General features: G+C 35.1%; 2 protein-coding genes across 5 annotated transcripts; both read right to left on the bottom strand.

The window, feature by feature from the left end:
• Nucleotides 1-8: 8 nt before the first annotated feature.
• LOC108205851 (BTB/POZ domain-containing protein At3g05675) lies at nucleotides 9-4780 on the bottom strand. 3 transcript variants are annotated; one of them, XM_064087589.1, is made up of 3 exons: nucleotides 4575-4761; nucleotides 4166-4219; nucleotides 9-1674 (listed from the first exon to the last, which is right to left on the bottom strand). In XM_064087589.1, the coding sequence occupies exon 3, from the start codon at nucleotides 1600-1602 to the stop codon at nucleotides 319-321; it is 1284 nt and encodes a 427-aa protein (XP_063943659.1). In that variant the 5' UTR covers nucleotides 1603-1674; nucleotides 4166-4219; nucleotides 4575-4761; the 3' UTR covers nucleotides 9-318. The 3 variants fall into 3 exon arrangements, with proteins under 3 accessions (XP_063943659.1, XP_017231434.1, XP_063943660.1); XM_017375945.2 differs by lacking the exon at nucleotides 4166-4219 and having other exon boundaries at nucleotides 4575-4780; XM_064087590.1 differs by lacking the exons at nucleotides 4166-4219; nucleotides 4575-4761 and adding an exon at nucleotides 3998-4142.
• An 853-nt stretch (nucleotides 4781-5633) lies between these two features.
• Nucleotides 5634-13497, bottom strand: LOC108207968 (TMV resistance protein N-like). 2 transcript variants are annotated; one of them, XM_017378431.2, is made up of 8 exons: nucleotides 13006-13497; nucleotides 12688-12912; nucleotides 11882-12147; nucleotides 10013-11041; nucleotides 8492-9605; nucleotides 8012-8299; nucleotides 7039-7916; nucleotides 5634-6808 (listed from the first exon to the last, which is right to left on the bottom strand). In XM_017378431.2, exons 4-8 carry the CDS (start codon nucleotides 10540-10542, stop codon nucleotides 5776-5778), a joined length of 3843 nt encoding a protein of 1280 aa, XP_017233920.2. In that variant the 5' UTR covers nucleotides 10543-11041; nucleotides 11882-12147; nucleotides 12688-12912; nucleotides 13006-13497; the 3' UTR covers nucleotides 5634-5775. The 2 variants fall into 2 exon arrangements, with proteins under 2 accessions (XP_017233920.2, XP_063943657.1); XM_064087587.1 differs by having other exon boundaries at nucleotides 11882-12031.
• Between the last annotated feature and the right edge of the window lie 1005 nt (nucleotides 13498-14502).

The raw sequence follows: 14502 nt of genomic DNA, 5'->3' as shown, positions 1-14502 counted from the left end.
TAGAGCAGTCAATAAGATAACATAAGCTTCTTTGGCTTGACTCATTATTCAAGAAAATGCATGCTCCATATTCAACTCAGAGGCTTTTGAGGTTAAATTGGTACAATCAGTTGATTCATGTCATCTATATCCACTGTCAATCTTACAAAAGATGCCATCTTTGATCACCACCTCCACAATGATAATCAGAAAAGAAAACTGGGAAAATACAGGATAGACTAAACAAGAAATATGGAATTACAAAATAAAATCGGAATTTTATAACTGAAACTCGTGCGTTGTGCCACGCGCGGATTAGTCTTGTGGTGATACCGTATATCACTGGCTGAGTGCAGCTTCACCAGCTTTCTCTAAACCTTCAACCAATCTTCTCTTTGCAGATTTGGTTCTGTAGCACCAGACCTCAAAAGCTTCACTTAAATCAGGGTACTTAATCTGTTCGCCATTCATCCAGTCTGTTAGTATATCGGCTTGATCATCTGATGGTAAAGCCAGAACTAGGGAGACCATTGCTGCCTCGATACAGTGGCACAAGTCTTCATCCATCTTGTAAGTAAAGCTCATGTCTTTGTTGCCCATAGCATCCAGAAGAGGCTTTGTTGTTCTTATATAAGGCAACCATGTCTTCAGTAATTGCACTCTGAATGGGCTTTGGATAATGACATTTCCATATCCTACGGCTTCCAAAACTTTTGCTGTAATTTCTATAATCTTTACTTTAGGACCCCACATGTTCAAACAATATTTGCTGTCTTGGATAACCCTCAGCAACTTATTTGATGTCTCAGTCCAACAAGTAACAAAATCCTTTAGTAGATCCATTTTTGTTAGAATATTACACATCCATTCAAGGTCACTGAGGTTATGCATGATCTTGTCCTCCGCTACCTCACATGTGAGTTCAGAATTAACAAGCATCAATGAAAGTTCCTCTTCAAACAAAGAAAAAACTTTAGATAGACCCGTTACCATTTCCAATTTCACTTCATCATCTGCTGTAATTAGTGGTACGTCTTCATCATCACCTAGCATGTATTCAACTTGCTCTTGAGCTGAAATTTTGAGATCATCTCTAAATGGAGGGCAAGTTCCTCCACGACAAGTAGCAAATCGAACTGCAGAGATGAAAACATTTCTGGTTGCTGTTAAGTCTACTGGCTGAATCCTATTTAATATGGGCATGGCCATTGGACCTAATTTTGAAACTACTTTTAAGATCTCCTCCTCTTCCTTGTCCTCCCAAGGAACAGCCTCCAAGTACTGGATGCAGCTCTTGGTTATCTCTTCACAGCCGAAGGAAGCAGCCAGTTGTAGAATTCCAATGGCAGATTGAAAAGACCTGAGGGAGTCCAAGAGTAAGTCTGCAGGAAGATAGAAGAGCCTCAAAAGTTCAACATGATGTTGATAATTAGAATCTGAGCACTTAATTTCAATACAAGTAGCAGCACTTCCATTGGATAGCCTATCTGCAAAGTACTCGCTCTTACTCTTGAGGACAAAACTATGTGAATGGAAATGTTCAGGTCTTCCTTCTTTATTTTTCAACTGTAAAACAATGTCACTTGAGCTTTTGTCACCAAGTATTACACTTGCACTGTCCATGCGTTAATAACAAACACAGTAAAGTTCATGCTTGAGGCAAAAGTACGAGTTCACCTTCCAATTGGCATGTGACTGAAACAGCAGAGAAAGACAGAATAAAAATTTCAAACGTCTGAACTTGTGAACTTAAAGAGCACATGAAACCGAAATATCTGAGGTTATATTCAATAACCATTAACCATATAAAATAAATCTTAGATTATCATGGTAAGAACATAAAATATGACATTAACATAAATATAAAATTTATCAATATGTATATAATATGTTTTTGCAGTGCAAATAAACACTATCTTCTTATATATAGCCTTTATTAACGAGCGAAACGCCGTTTCAGTGAAACATCAGAGTACCAACTACCAAAGTACCAAATTTAGTTATCATCCTCTGGTTTTCTTTATTTAATAATAATTATTATTATACTACTATAAAAAGAATTCCATATTAGTTAGGATTATGTAATGTAATGATTATATCACCACAACAGAGTTACATCATCAACAAAACTATTTGTTTTATTTTTTAAATCACAAACATTTCAATTTAAGAAACAACCCTATAAAATTCCTATAACATTTCAGATTTCAAATAAATAAAGAGTCCATATTTACATTACTAGCCAAATTCATATTAATACAAAATTAAATTCAAACTCATGCCCTTCACAAGATTGGGATAAAGACGAAGAAGGTGGTGGTAACACTGTCATGCAAACGCAAACTCCACGAAAATGAAGCCACTGCCACTACTACCATTTGAACAATTGTCCATATCGCAACATATTGTAAAAGGACCGAAACACAAGATATTGTCAAAAATTTTTGATAACAAATTAGTTTTGAATTGAAGTTAATGAACTTAAAAGCTCTGTTAGACTTTCATATTGGCTAAGATTTTATAATGTAACGATTATCCCACCAACAGAATTATCTTTCCAACAAAATTATTTGTTTTAATTTTTAAAGCACAAATAATTTAATTTACTCGACAACTCTATAGATTCCTATCATGTTTCAGAATTTGAATAAATAAGGAGCCCATATTGATATTATTAACCAAATCCATATAATTATAGTAAAAGGATCAAAACACAAGACATTGTCAAAAAAATGATAACAAATTAGTTTGAATATAAGTTATATAACTTGAAAACTTCGTTGGACTTCTATATTAATTTGTGAAACAACTACTAAAACAACTAAAATTACTACATCTACAAGAACTTCAACTAGCGTTACACGTAACAATTACCTATTAGACGTCTAAAACATTACGAGTTGAATTTTTTTAAATTTTATAAATATTAAAGAGCCTACAAGCCAACTTCTATTTGTCGATGCTAAATATTTTTTCCATCACTTCTGAAATCATAAGAGAACATAATGACTTTGCTAAAATAAAACATATCATCCTGAAGTAAATTCATATCATGATATGTATTTAAAAATAAACTTTTAGTAAAAATTAAAATTTAAAATAGTGTTCATACATAGGAAGTTTTATATCTAAACAACAATAATTTAAATAATTATATTAAAAAGATATTAACGTAATCAAATAAAATGGCATTATATTTATAATAAATAACCGTGTTTGGCACGGGTCATAACCTAGTATATCATATATAATACAACCCTATGTTCACAAATCACAGGTGCTCACAAGTACTATCCTATGCTAACAATTCATTCTGCAGGCTAGTCCCCATTCTCTTCACCAAAGTTGGGCTAATTTTACTGACAGGGATATTTGCAACAGCAGGCAGCCTAACTGGATACTTTGTTTAGCAAACTTGTATTTTAGCATGATTGTTTATCATAAATGGAAGGAACGAAATCATCGTATTCACAATGCAGGGGCAGGAAATGGAGTTTCTTCTATTTTATTCAAAGTTAAAGGGAGGTTGGAAATTTTTTCCGCAACAGATAGCTTCATAAAGAAGATGAAGGAAGATATTACATTAACTAGTCTATTGTACTAACCTTTGCTCTTTTCAAGCTGTTTTGATATCTATTATTTCCAAGTTGTAATCGTTCGGTTTTTTTTGTAAGGGTTGGAGGCTATTCCTCCTTTGCTAGGTGTTCCCCTCAAATTCTGTACATTCTTCCTTTCTACTACAATCCTTCATTAGCAAATAAAAAGTAATTGAAGGTATAGAAGGTTGACAATGTAAGCTGAGTGAATATTACGGTAGTTGTACTAAATTGCAATCAGCGGTTAGTTTTCCTATATATCTACTCAGGCCACATGGCAATATTTTCTTTCATCAACAATATGTTTTATAATCAATGATACATGATCAAATCTTTAACAAAAACAACATACAATGTATTCCTGCTCTACAAAATTTGGAGGCTAATATAAATCAATCAACACGTCAGTGGTTAAAACTTACTAAGCACGATGAGTCAAAACCAGAGATAGAAAAACCCAATAACACAGACAACCATATTGCAAGTGGTACAGTGTTCTTCACTCACCAGCTCATCCAAAATTCATCAAACTGACAAGCATTGTAAATCTAGCACAAACTCTTTGCTTTAAGCATGATAACATAGCTTACCAGAAGACTCTCCAATTTAATCAACACACAGCTCATTCATCGAAAATGAAAGGCCTTGATCACAATTACCAATATATCGCAGAGAAAGTAAATAAGAATCAATATATCGAAGAAACAATATTCAAAAAGCAAGAAACTAAAGGTACAAATAATTGAACTATTCAAGGTAGATGCTATAGTGCTAATGGGTTCAATCATATAAAAATCTAATAAAATAATAATATCTACACAGACCATCCAATCTCAAGCACACAAAAAATGCTACAGGGCCACTTAATTCTTTAAAAATGTGAACTTTTTGTAATGATTTAGAATGTTCAAGAACCATAATTTCACATGTATTGAGACTGAAACAATGGTGAATATGTTTTCTAATATACATACAGTGGCAGTATAATTGAAGACTAACCTTGAAGAAGCTCTAAACCAAGAACCATGGAGGAGGAGCCTTGAAAGACTTTAAATTTAGAGCAAGTAGTAAACTCAATGAGATGGGTCTGCTTGAAAAGCCTTTAATTTCAAGTCAATTTACTATAACAAGGAAGAGAAGGTGGGAGATAAAGCTTAGGGCAGCCAATGAGCTGAGAAATAACTTGATGATGATATAAATGGGTGAAATGCACTTCAGCTAATGACCATAATATCCTTGTATGGTAGATTTCAGTCTCAGTATAGTGTTTAAATTTTCTAGGCTATGTTATCATAAATAATTTTTATATATAATTATATATGATAATGTAAAAACTGAGAATTTATTATTAAATTACATAAAAATTTATATATTAAATAAAATAAAATATTTTTATGTACTCAAAGAGGCCTCTTGTTAAAATACCGCATAGGACCTCAAATATAATAATATATTTTTTTACCAGAGAACAAGCGCATCTGCAAAATGCGTGTATAGTGAGAAAGTCACTATGAAATTAGAAGTCTTCACATTCGTCATATGCGTATAAGCTGAATGCCATACACCAGATGCGTGTACGGACTTTCACAATCACAAGATGGTGTAGTGGACTAAATTTACATGTATTACGTGAACAAAATAATCGTGGAAACGGGAAGATATGTGCCTGTTCCGCAACGGTGTAGAAACACTTATTTTCAAAGAAGTTGGCTTCTGTTTTTCTTAACCCGTTTGTGTAAAACAGCAGAAGCACTTTTCATAAATTACAAATGCTAGTTTTCTCTCAAAATTTCTACTTTTTCCTCAAACACTTTAATCACTTAAAAGTCTTAACTTGCTTCTAACTTCTACTTCACTTTTTTACATTAATCAAATCATGAAGCACTTATTTTAAACTCACCCAAACGACCTCATAATGTGATGAGTCCAACACACACATCCGCATAATGTCCGGATGTTTATCTAATTAACTGATAATTGATATGTTTGTACTAATCTCATTAGGATACTCACCTTTCAGAGTTTCAGTGTTCATAGCTATTGTAAAGTGTAAACATTCAATCAAGCCATATTCTACATTATAACTTTAAAAAAATTGCATACATATGAACTTAAGGAGATTGTAGCATACACACATAATACACAACCTACATTTACCAAATTGTATGACCGTGATAACACTAGTTTAGGTTTATCATTTTCACACAGATTCCCTGGCCATATCTCGAAGCAGCTGATGCATTTCCAGCTCGTCTCTGTCATTGATCGTCAGAAAACAGTTTTTCTCCAGAGTACATATATTATCATGTAGGTAATGATAACGATTTCCCATTATTCGGAGGACCTCTTCCATCTTGCTTCCTAGGAAAAAACAAGCAATGTCGAGGAATACTTTCTTCAGCACAGAATCATCCAATGCTAAGGCATCCAAGCTAATCATAAGTTTTTGCTGAATAGTGCTGTTGGGACTTTCCTGCAAGTTCTTGATGTAATCTTGCCAATCTCCAGCAGATCGCGAAGACAAATGTGACCCGAAAACCTGAAGAGCAAATGGAAGGCCACCAGCCAGGTGCAGAACGTCTTTACAGAATACCATCAAAGATCTGCTTAGCTTACCATTATCAAATGCATGTTGGGTAAACAGCGCCAGTGACTCTGCAGGATCCAACACATTTGCCATGTATCGATATTTGGTTTCTACATTAATCTCATCCAGCATCTCTTCATCCCTTGTAGTTATAATAACTACACTGCCAGCAACAAATGGTCCTACCAGTGATTGATATTGATTAAGGTCCTCTAAATCATCAATAACAACCAGGACTTTTGTTGAAATTATTCCATCTCTTATCAACTTAGTTCCTTGGTCAACATTGTGAACCTTGATTTCACCATCTTTCTTGAGAACATCATTAACAAGTTTCTGTTGTAATATTTCAGGGCCTTTGAATGTCTGCCAAGCTTCGCTAACGTCTGTAAGAAAGCAGCTGCCCTCAAAGCTTCCTTCTCTCAAGAGCTGTTCAAAAAGGGCTTTGGCTAGAGTTGTTTTACCTACTCCAGCCATACCATGTATACCAAACTTAACCACGCCTTCTGTGCCACTGCTCAACAATGTTGTTATGCCTTTAACACGATAACCCAACCTCACTGGATATTCTGCAACACTTGAAGCCTCAGGTCTCTTCTCGATCAAAATCTCATCAACAATTTCATTGATAATATCAGTCTCAGACCTGCAACGCAATTCTATTTATCATAATATATATTGGTAGACGGTAGTAATCTTTGTTGTGAAAACATATTGGCAAAGAATATTGGTGTCACTGTTTGTTTGTTACTATAACTAGTTTCACTTTTTCGAATAATTTATTATCTAGGAAAGCAATGTATATTAATTAGCAGTGTATAAATGCAAGCAATAGACTGAAAGGGATTAGTGCTAACTGCTAAATGTTTAAATTACCTGTCTTCAGATATATGGTATCCTGAAAATTTAGCAACTTTTTTTAGTGCAAGGCGCCAATTCTCAACTTTCCCCAAATTACCCCCGAAATTAATTTGAAGTCTTTCAAAAACTTCTCTAAAACCTCCAGTTTGGTCTTCCACAACTGATGCATCAATTTTATAAAACACAGGTAAAACCAAATTCTTCCGACTGACAATATTGCCGAGCTCATCAAGGCACCGATACGAAGAAGCATAATTTTCTGAGAGGACAACAACAAAAATATTGGATTTCCAAAAAGCTTGCGGCAATGCAATTACTTCTCCGTTGCTCCGCTCAGAATCGCCCATATATGTTCGAATTTCATGATAATCTAGGGCAGTGTACAAATGACTGGTAAAGGGAGTGTCCGCACTGCAATAGCTTAAGAAAACATCCCAGCCAGTAAGAGTTGAATTTTGCACGGAACTGGATGGAGTTTCAAGGTATTCCTTATCACTTAGATTAAACTCAACAAGCTTACTGAGATTTAGGATCGAATCTGGTATTTTCGGAACAGTTGTTAGTCCCCATGCAATGAGCTCTTTTAAAGATTCTATTTTCCCTAAATCCATTGGCAATGCTTCCAAACTACTGCAACCGCCAACATCTAGACGTTTGAGTGCTCTGATGTTGCAGATGTTGTCCGGAAGACTTCTTAGGTTCACACAACCACTCAAATTCAAGGAAAGCAGACTCGGCAAACATCCAATTGATATGTGGACCTCCTCCAAGCTTGTACAGCCCTTGAGATTCAAAGTTTTAAGAGACGACAGTGTAGTGAAGTCAGGAGTGGTAACTAAATCTTCAGAATAAGACATGTCCATAGTCGTCAACATTTCAAAAACATGCGAATCCTGCAAAAACGAGGGCAATGGGGAGAAATTTAATCACAGATTCTACATAAAAATAATATGCTATTAGAGAAAGTCGCATATTGGGGTTTACCTACCATATTTAGCTCCCAAAATGTTCTCATCTTGCTACTAGGCAATGCAAGGAAAACAAGTTCTTGCGGGCAAAATTCAGAAGGTAAGCACTTCAAAGGAAAATGATCCCAACGAAGCCACCTTAAATTTTCAAAAGCTTGCTCAAAATTCCCACTGACATTTCCGCTGCTGAGGTGAAGAAATCTTAATACACTCATCCGTTTGAATGTTTTGGTAACAAATGTTACTCCCTCCAGTGCCTTATGGTAGTCAAAGTTGCTCGGGATGATACCTTCAATTGCTTCTGTTCCCTAATATGTAATAGAGAAAAAAGTTGATGAATAGTGTTTGATAAACAAATTTAAGAAAAAGAAGAAGAGAAAGAGAGCATATACAGAAAGAGAAGTCAGGAAGAATGTTGTATCATATGATTTCATATTTATCGTATGGAACCATCATATTATCTTTGTAAGAACTCTAAGATGTAGACATTAAGAAGTCACCTTTTTCTTCTTCAATACTTCACGTATCATTTTTGATACCCACAATCTACTATGTTTTCCAGGCTCATCATAACATCTGTTACGCGCCAATTCTCTTCCCATATCCCTAACCAGATGATGCATTCTCAACTCGTATCTATTATTGATAATCAGTAAGCATCTTTTCTTTAGAGTGTCAATTTTATGATCCACGTAGGAATAATAAGTTTCCAGTATTGGAACTACTTCCCTTTTTCTCTCTCCTACGAAAAAACAAGCAATGTCAAGGAATATTTTCTTGAGCATAGGATCCTCGAGCTCTATGGCATTCAAGCTAATCAAAAGTTTTTGTTGAATAGTGATGTCTGGGATTCGCTGCAGTTTCTCAATGTAACCTTTCCATCCTCCCTCAGACTGTGTAGACAAATATGCACCGAAAACTACGAGAGCCAAAGGAAGCCCACCAGCAAGACTTAAAATGTCTTTCAACAGTACCTTCAAAGCATGCTCTGGTACAGCATTTCCAAATGCATGGTGGGAAAACAGTGCTAATGAATCTTCATCTTCCATCAGATTTATATAGAGTCTATATCTCCCCTCTACTCCAATTTTAAGCAGCAGCTCTTCATCCCTGGTGGTTACAATAACAACACTCCCAGGACCAAATATTCCAGGTACCAAATTTTTATAGTGTTTGAGTTCGTTTATATCATCAATGAGAACCATAACTTTGGCTGAACCAAAACGCTCTCTTATAAACTTAGTTCCCTCTTCAACATTGTGGATCGTATGTTGTTTTTTACTCCTAAGAAATTCATCAATAAATTGCTGTTGCAAGAATACTAGTCCATTTTCTCTCCCTGCAATCTCCCTAACATCTGCGAGAAAGCAGCAGCACCTAAACCTTCTTTCCAGGAGTTGATTGTAAAGAGCTTTGGCAAGAGTTGTTTTCCCCACTCCCCCCATGCCATACATACCAATTATAGTGACACCTTCTGTATCACTGCTCATCAATGTTGTTATGTCTTTAACACGAGTCTCTAACCCAGTCGGAAAAGCGGCAACTTCCAAAGTCCGTGGTTTTATTTCGATTTCAATTCTATCAACAATTTCAGTGATTATATCAGCTTCATCCCTGCCATGCAATTCAAGTAATCGTGAAACAGATTTTTGTATATCGCTTAATTAATAAATATAAAGATTTAGATCATTAACATAGCTAAAGTTTGATAGGTATTCTATACTGAACAATATTCTATACCGAACAACTGTTAGGACAGTTCATGTAAAGATTTCATGATGTACTTGTACTTGTACTTGTATGTGTATTCTTAATTATTTTATGAAAATGAAGGAAAACAGTAACCAGGAGACCATATATGGTCTCCAGTCTATTAAATATTTAAAAAATTACATCTGCAGAACTTAATCGAGTGGATGCAGCTCACTAGCTGGTGATAAATTTGTGCTTATGTTTATAAATTTTTTTTATCAATCTTATCACATATAAGTTACATCTGCAAAACTTGATATGTAAGTTACCTTTCTGCAGATACATGTTGCCCGGAAAAGCCAGCAACTTCTTCTAGTGTGCAGCGCCATTTGTCCACTCTCTCTTTTCTATCATCAAAACGAATTTCATATTCTTCAAAAGGTTCTGCAAAACTGCCAGTTTGGCGTCGAACTACAGATGGCTCAATTTTGTAGTACACACCAATCACCAACCGGTTCATTTTTTTGTAATTATTGTAGATTTCTACAAGTTCATCCAGGCACCAAGTTGACGAAGCATAATTTTCCGAGAAGACAACAACATAAATCAGGGATTCCTGAATAGCTTGGTGCAAACCTTTTTTGATAACTTCTCCTGTGCTCAACTCAGGTACATCCTTAAACGTCCGAATTCCAAGATCAGCTAGTCTTTTGTACAAATGACTGATAAAATTTAATCGAGTGTCTGCACCGCGGAAGCTCAAGAAAACGTCCCAAAGAAGATGTGGTCTTTGAGAAGTCGGAGGAGGCTCTAGATATGAAACAGAAGAGGATTGAGATTGAGAACTTGTTGAAGCCATTTGTTCGCTCAACAAAACTATGGATGCATGGACACAACCTTGTTTGACTTGTTAATGAATTACTCTTAGTTCATTTTTTTCTGTGCACACACCTGAGAATAGGGGCGGATGTAGTATTAAGGTTTTCGGGAGCAACAAACAAGTTTCAAACACTTATATATTTTAAAATTTTGTGGGAGCACTTCTATAATTTTGTAAAATCTAGAATGGTGAAAAATGTCAAAAAAGTTTTTAGCGGGGACACATGTCCACCCGCCTCTTACTAGATCCGCCCCTGCCTGTGATGTGACTGCATTTAAAGCCGATCCTACACCAGCCAACTGCAGTTTTCTAGTTTTCAGTCCTCTAACACACCACCTCTATTTCTTCATAACTTAGTCACCACATTAAAAGTGTGTACTTAAGATAAACTTAAGGTTTATTATAAGATAACTTTCACCAAAGTAGCAGTGCCGCTAGCATCCATCTGCTAAATCTTTGACATCAAGGCAATCTCATCCTGTAGAAAGTTGAAAACAATTATGAGAATAACATATATCTGTAAGACCATTATAACTGACAACCTGGACTCAAATCTGAATCAGATATATATATATGAACTTTTTGTTTGATAAGCAACGAATTTACCTGTCCTATTTAGTACTATCAATTACGTATATTAGCCTGAGTTCTTTGTCTTGTTACATATATTTGGAACAATATTCGATATATCTAGATACTTAAAAGGCTTGCCACATAAGACGACCACCCCCAGGCCATGCAAACACTTCAAAAGCCAGATTACTCTGCAGACTCGATATATATATGGGCAACATAATTCTACTAAAACTTCATATCAATATAAAAATTCAAAAAACGCTAACAGATGTTCATGTCAGTCTAATGACTGAAACATTGTTTCAAGTACTTCGTGCACAAACACAGAGCTCAATATATTAACAATGCAATGTCCATTGCAGAATGAAGTTAAAATATAATGCATCAGAATCCTTTTTTAACCATCATTCGTTAAGTTCAATAGTACATTAGTATTAGCTTAGATTCAAGCATATACAACTTATGCCACTGCCACTGACATTATAAATGAGGTAGGAACGTATAGCCCATGTTGTATCTTCCTGCACCAATTTGTGTATGGATGCTATTTCTACAAGTAACAATATGTTTGGTTTACATACCCATTTCCCTACAATTATAAACCATGTCTTAAAAATTCTTTTATATCTCCCAATAATATAGATGAATTTGTGGCTAGCTTACCTTCTAGATTATATTCTAGCAGTTACATGGCTGAAAGTGCAGAGAGCGGTAATAAACTATAAGTATACTTTGTGGTTACCTGTGTCCTTGTAGTTGGGAAACAAATGACTTGGGTCCATAACAGTAGACTTCCACTGTAGCCATATCTCAGGTCAGAGAAAGAAGGGCATTCACTTCTTGTCACTTTCCAAATGTTTTGATCATTTAGAAGAGTAGCTTCCGTTGTCTTCTGCATGAAAGTGGCACTGAGGTACTATAAATCACCATAATATCAGCTCTGTAATAGATGACCCCCACAAATTTCTGAATTTGATGTTATTTCAATTAGCTGGTCGCCATCTCTCACTGAGAAAATTGATCTTGGTATTGTTACTATCAATGGTTCATGGTAATGACTATATAAACTGTAATTCCATATTAAAATTTGTTGTGGTATTCTTAACCGAATAAGTGCTAATATTCATCTCATTGTTTCCGTGCAATATAAAGCAAAGGATCGTAGCCAAGAAATTGTGTGACACATCTGGCGGCAAATCTAAGAACATTATTGATCCTAAATTACTTGACTGAATAGTCCATTCCGGAAACTCAGCTACCCGTGTATAAATTCTGATTTGACGCCCAAATGCTGAATATATTTGTTACAGAATATGAAGAAAAAAGGTTAAACTAACAAATATTTCAGAAATCACCCAGTTCCCTGTTCTGATATTAAGGGCTTTATATATTAGACATTCGAGATCACTAGGTGATCTGTTTATCTTCGAGAATGATTTTATTTTTCCAACTAAATTAACTAACTAAAGTTTTAAAACAATAATCCTCTTAACCGGAAACAAGCTTCTACCAGCCAATTTCATCATAAGAGTATGAGATTAAGCAAACCTGAAAGAAACGTTTCTTGAAAGTGTATTCCATTAGAGATGGGTTGAACATCCCAGACCGAGTATTTATATAGAAGTGAGACTTCCTCCAGGCCTTGAATCTCAGTCAATGCACTACAATCTGTAAGGTCCAACTTTTCTAACAGTTTCAAATTGGATACATTTGGTAAACTCTCCATTGACGCACAACCAGCTGCCCTTATCCATTTCAGGCTTGAAGGAAGTTCTGCAATGGACGACAAATGGCCACAATTAATAAGATCGATATATTCTAGGTTTAAAAAATGATTAATGTTGGATGTTAAGGCAGTAATGTTACTCTCAGATAAGTCCAACTTCTGCAATGATAACGCGAACTGGCTTGGTTTCATATCAAAAGGTTGTATGAACAGAGTAGCACCTCTTGCATATAATTCCCTTAACCTTGTAATCTTCTATAGTTGAGGTGGTGATATTTCTAGTTTATTACAGCCGGATATTTAGAATCTTTAAGTAACTCAGGTTGCAAATGGTGTCTGGAAGACTTTCAAGGTTCTTTTTATAACTAATTGTCAGCTCAACAAGGTTACTAAGACGTCCCATGGAATCTGGTAATCTGAATACAGCTAGTCCCTCCGCATCAAGCACTTGTAGGGATTTTATGTTCCCCAATCCTAAAGGCAAGGCTTCCACACTACTGCAACCACCAATATATAGAGATTCAAGTGCTCTCAAGTCACAAATGGTGTTCGGAAGAGTTTCAAGATTCTTGTTAAAACTTAATGTCAGCCTAACAAGTTTATTCAGACGTCCGATCGACTCAGGTAACATCAAAACAGTAAGAGCATCTCCAACGGTGTTGGCTATAATCGTTGGCTAAATTGGACCTGTAAGACATTATGTAAAATTTGCTGAACCTGTAAGACATTTTGCTACAATGGTACTGGCTATATTGGTTGGCTATAATTTAAAAATAGTATGTTATTAATATTTTAAATTGTTAAAATAGAATATAACAGTTCAATATGGTAATAAATGATGTACAATCTTCCTACAGATTTTCTTACAGACCTGTAGAGGTTCGACAAATTTAGCCATCCATAGGAGGTTGGCTAAATTTATAGATAACAGCTCATCATGGTTGGAGTTGAGTTTTTAGAGCTGTTAGCTAAATCTTTTTATTTTAAGTATGCCAACTCATCTTTTAGCCAAAGGCTTTAAATGGTTGGAGATGCTCTAAGTCCCCGCATATTGAGCTCTTTTAGGGATTTAATATAATAGCCCCACTGATTATTTTATTAAATTCATTAATTTTATTTTAATCATTTTAATTGTTTAATATTTGGAAGATATATTACTTTCTTAATCGGATAAACACACTTGACCCTATATTATAGGTGAGGTGTAACCACTACTTGTAACTACATAGAGGATAAGTGATGATATTTTTGAAATAGAGTTATCTCTTCTAAGTTCTAACTATACCTATCGTCACAGCTTTATAAATAATATTAAGTGAGAGAGCTGGTGTGTGACCCATTAGCCGGCGATAAAAATTATATAGTGTACTGATACGCAGAAGAAAGAAAAACAGCAGAGGGAGAGCCATGAGTTTGGAGCAGTAAAAAAAAAAAACAAGGTTTGAGTTATTTAGGGTGTAGTTGTCACGTGGGTTTTGCATATAAGGCGCTCAGGAAGTACTAAATGCTCTGTTTTGAAGAAATTCAGGCCATCATATTAAGACGTCTTAAATAGAGTATATATATCCTTCGGGAGGTTTGGTTTATGTTGTTTATCAATTTATATTTGTGGTGTAAATATTATATGCTATACTAAT

The sequence above is a fragment of the Daucus carota genome, chromosome 2 (assembly GCF_001625215.2).
Source record: "Daucus carota subsp. sativus chromosome 2, DH1 v3.0, whole genome shotgun sequence".
Taxonomy (NCBI): Eukaryota; Viridiplantae; Streptophyta; class Magnoliopsida; order Apiales; family Apiaceae; genus Daucus; species Daucus carota.
The sequence above is the reverse complement of the archived record's forward strand: the minus strand, read 5'-3'. Positions and strand labels throughout refer to the sequence as shown.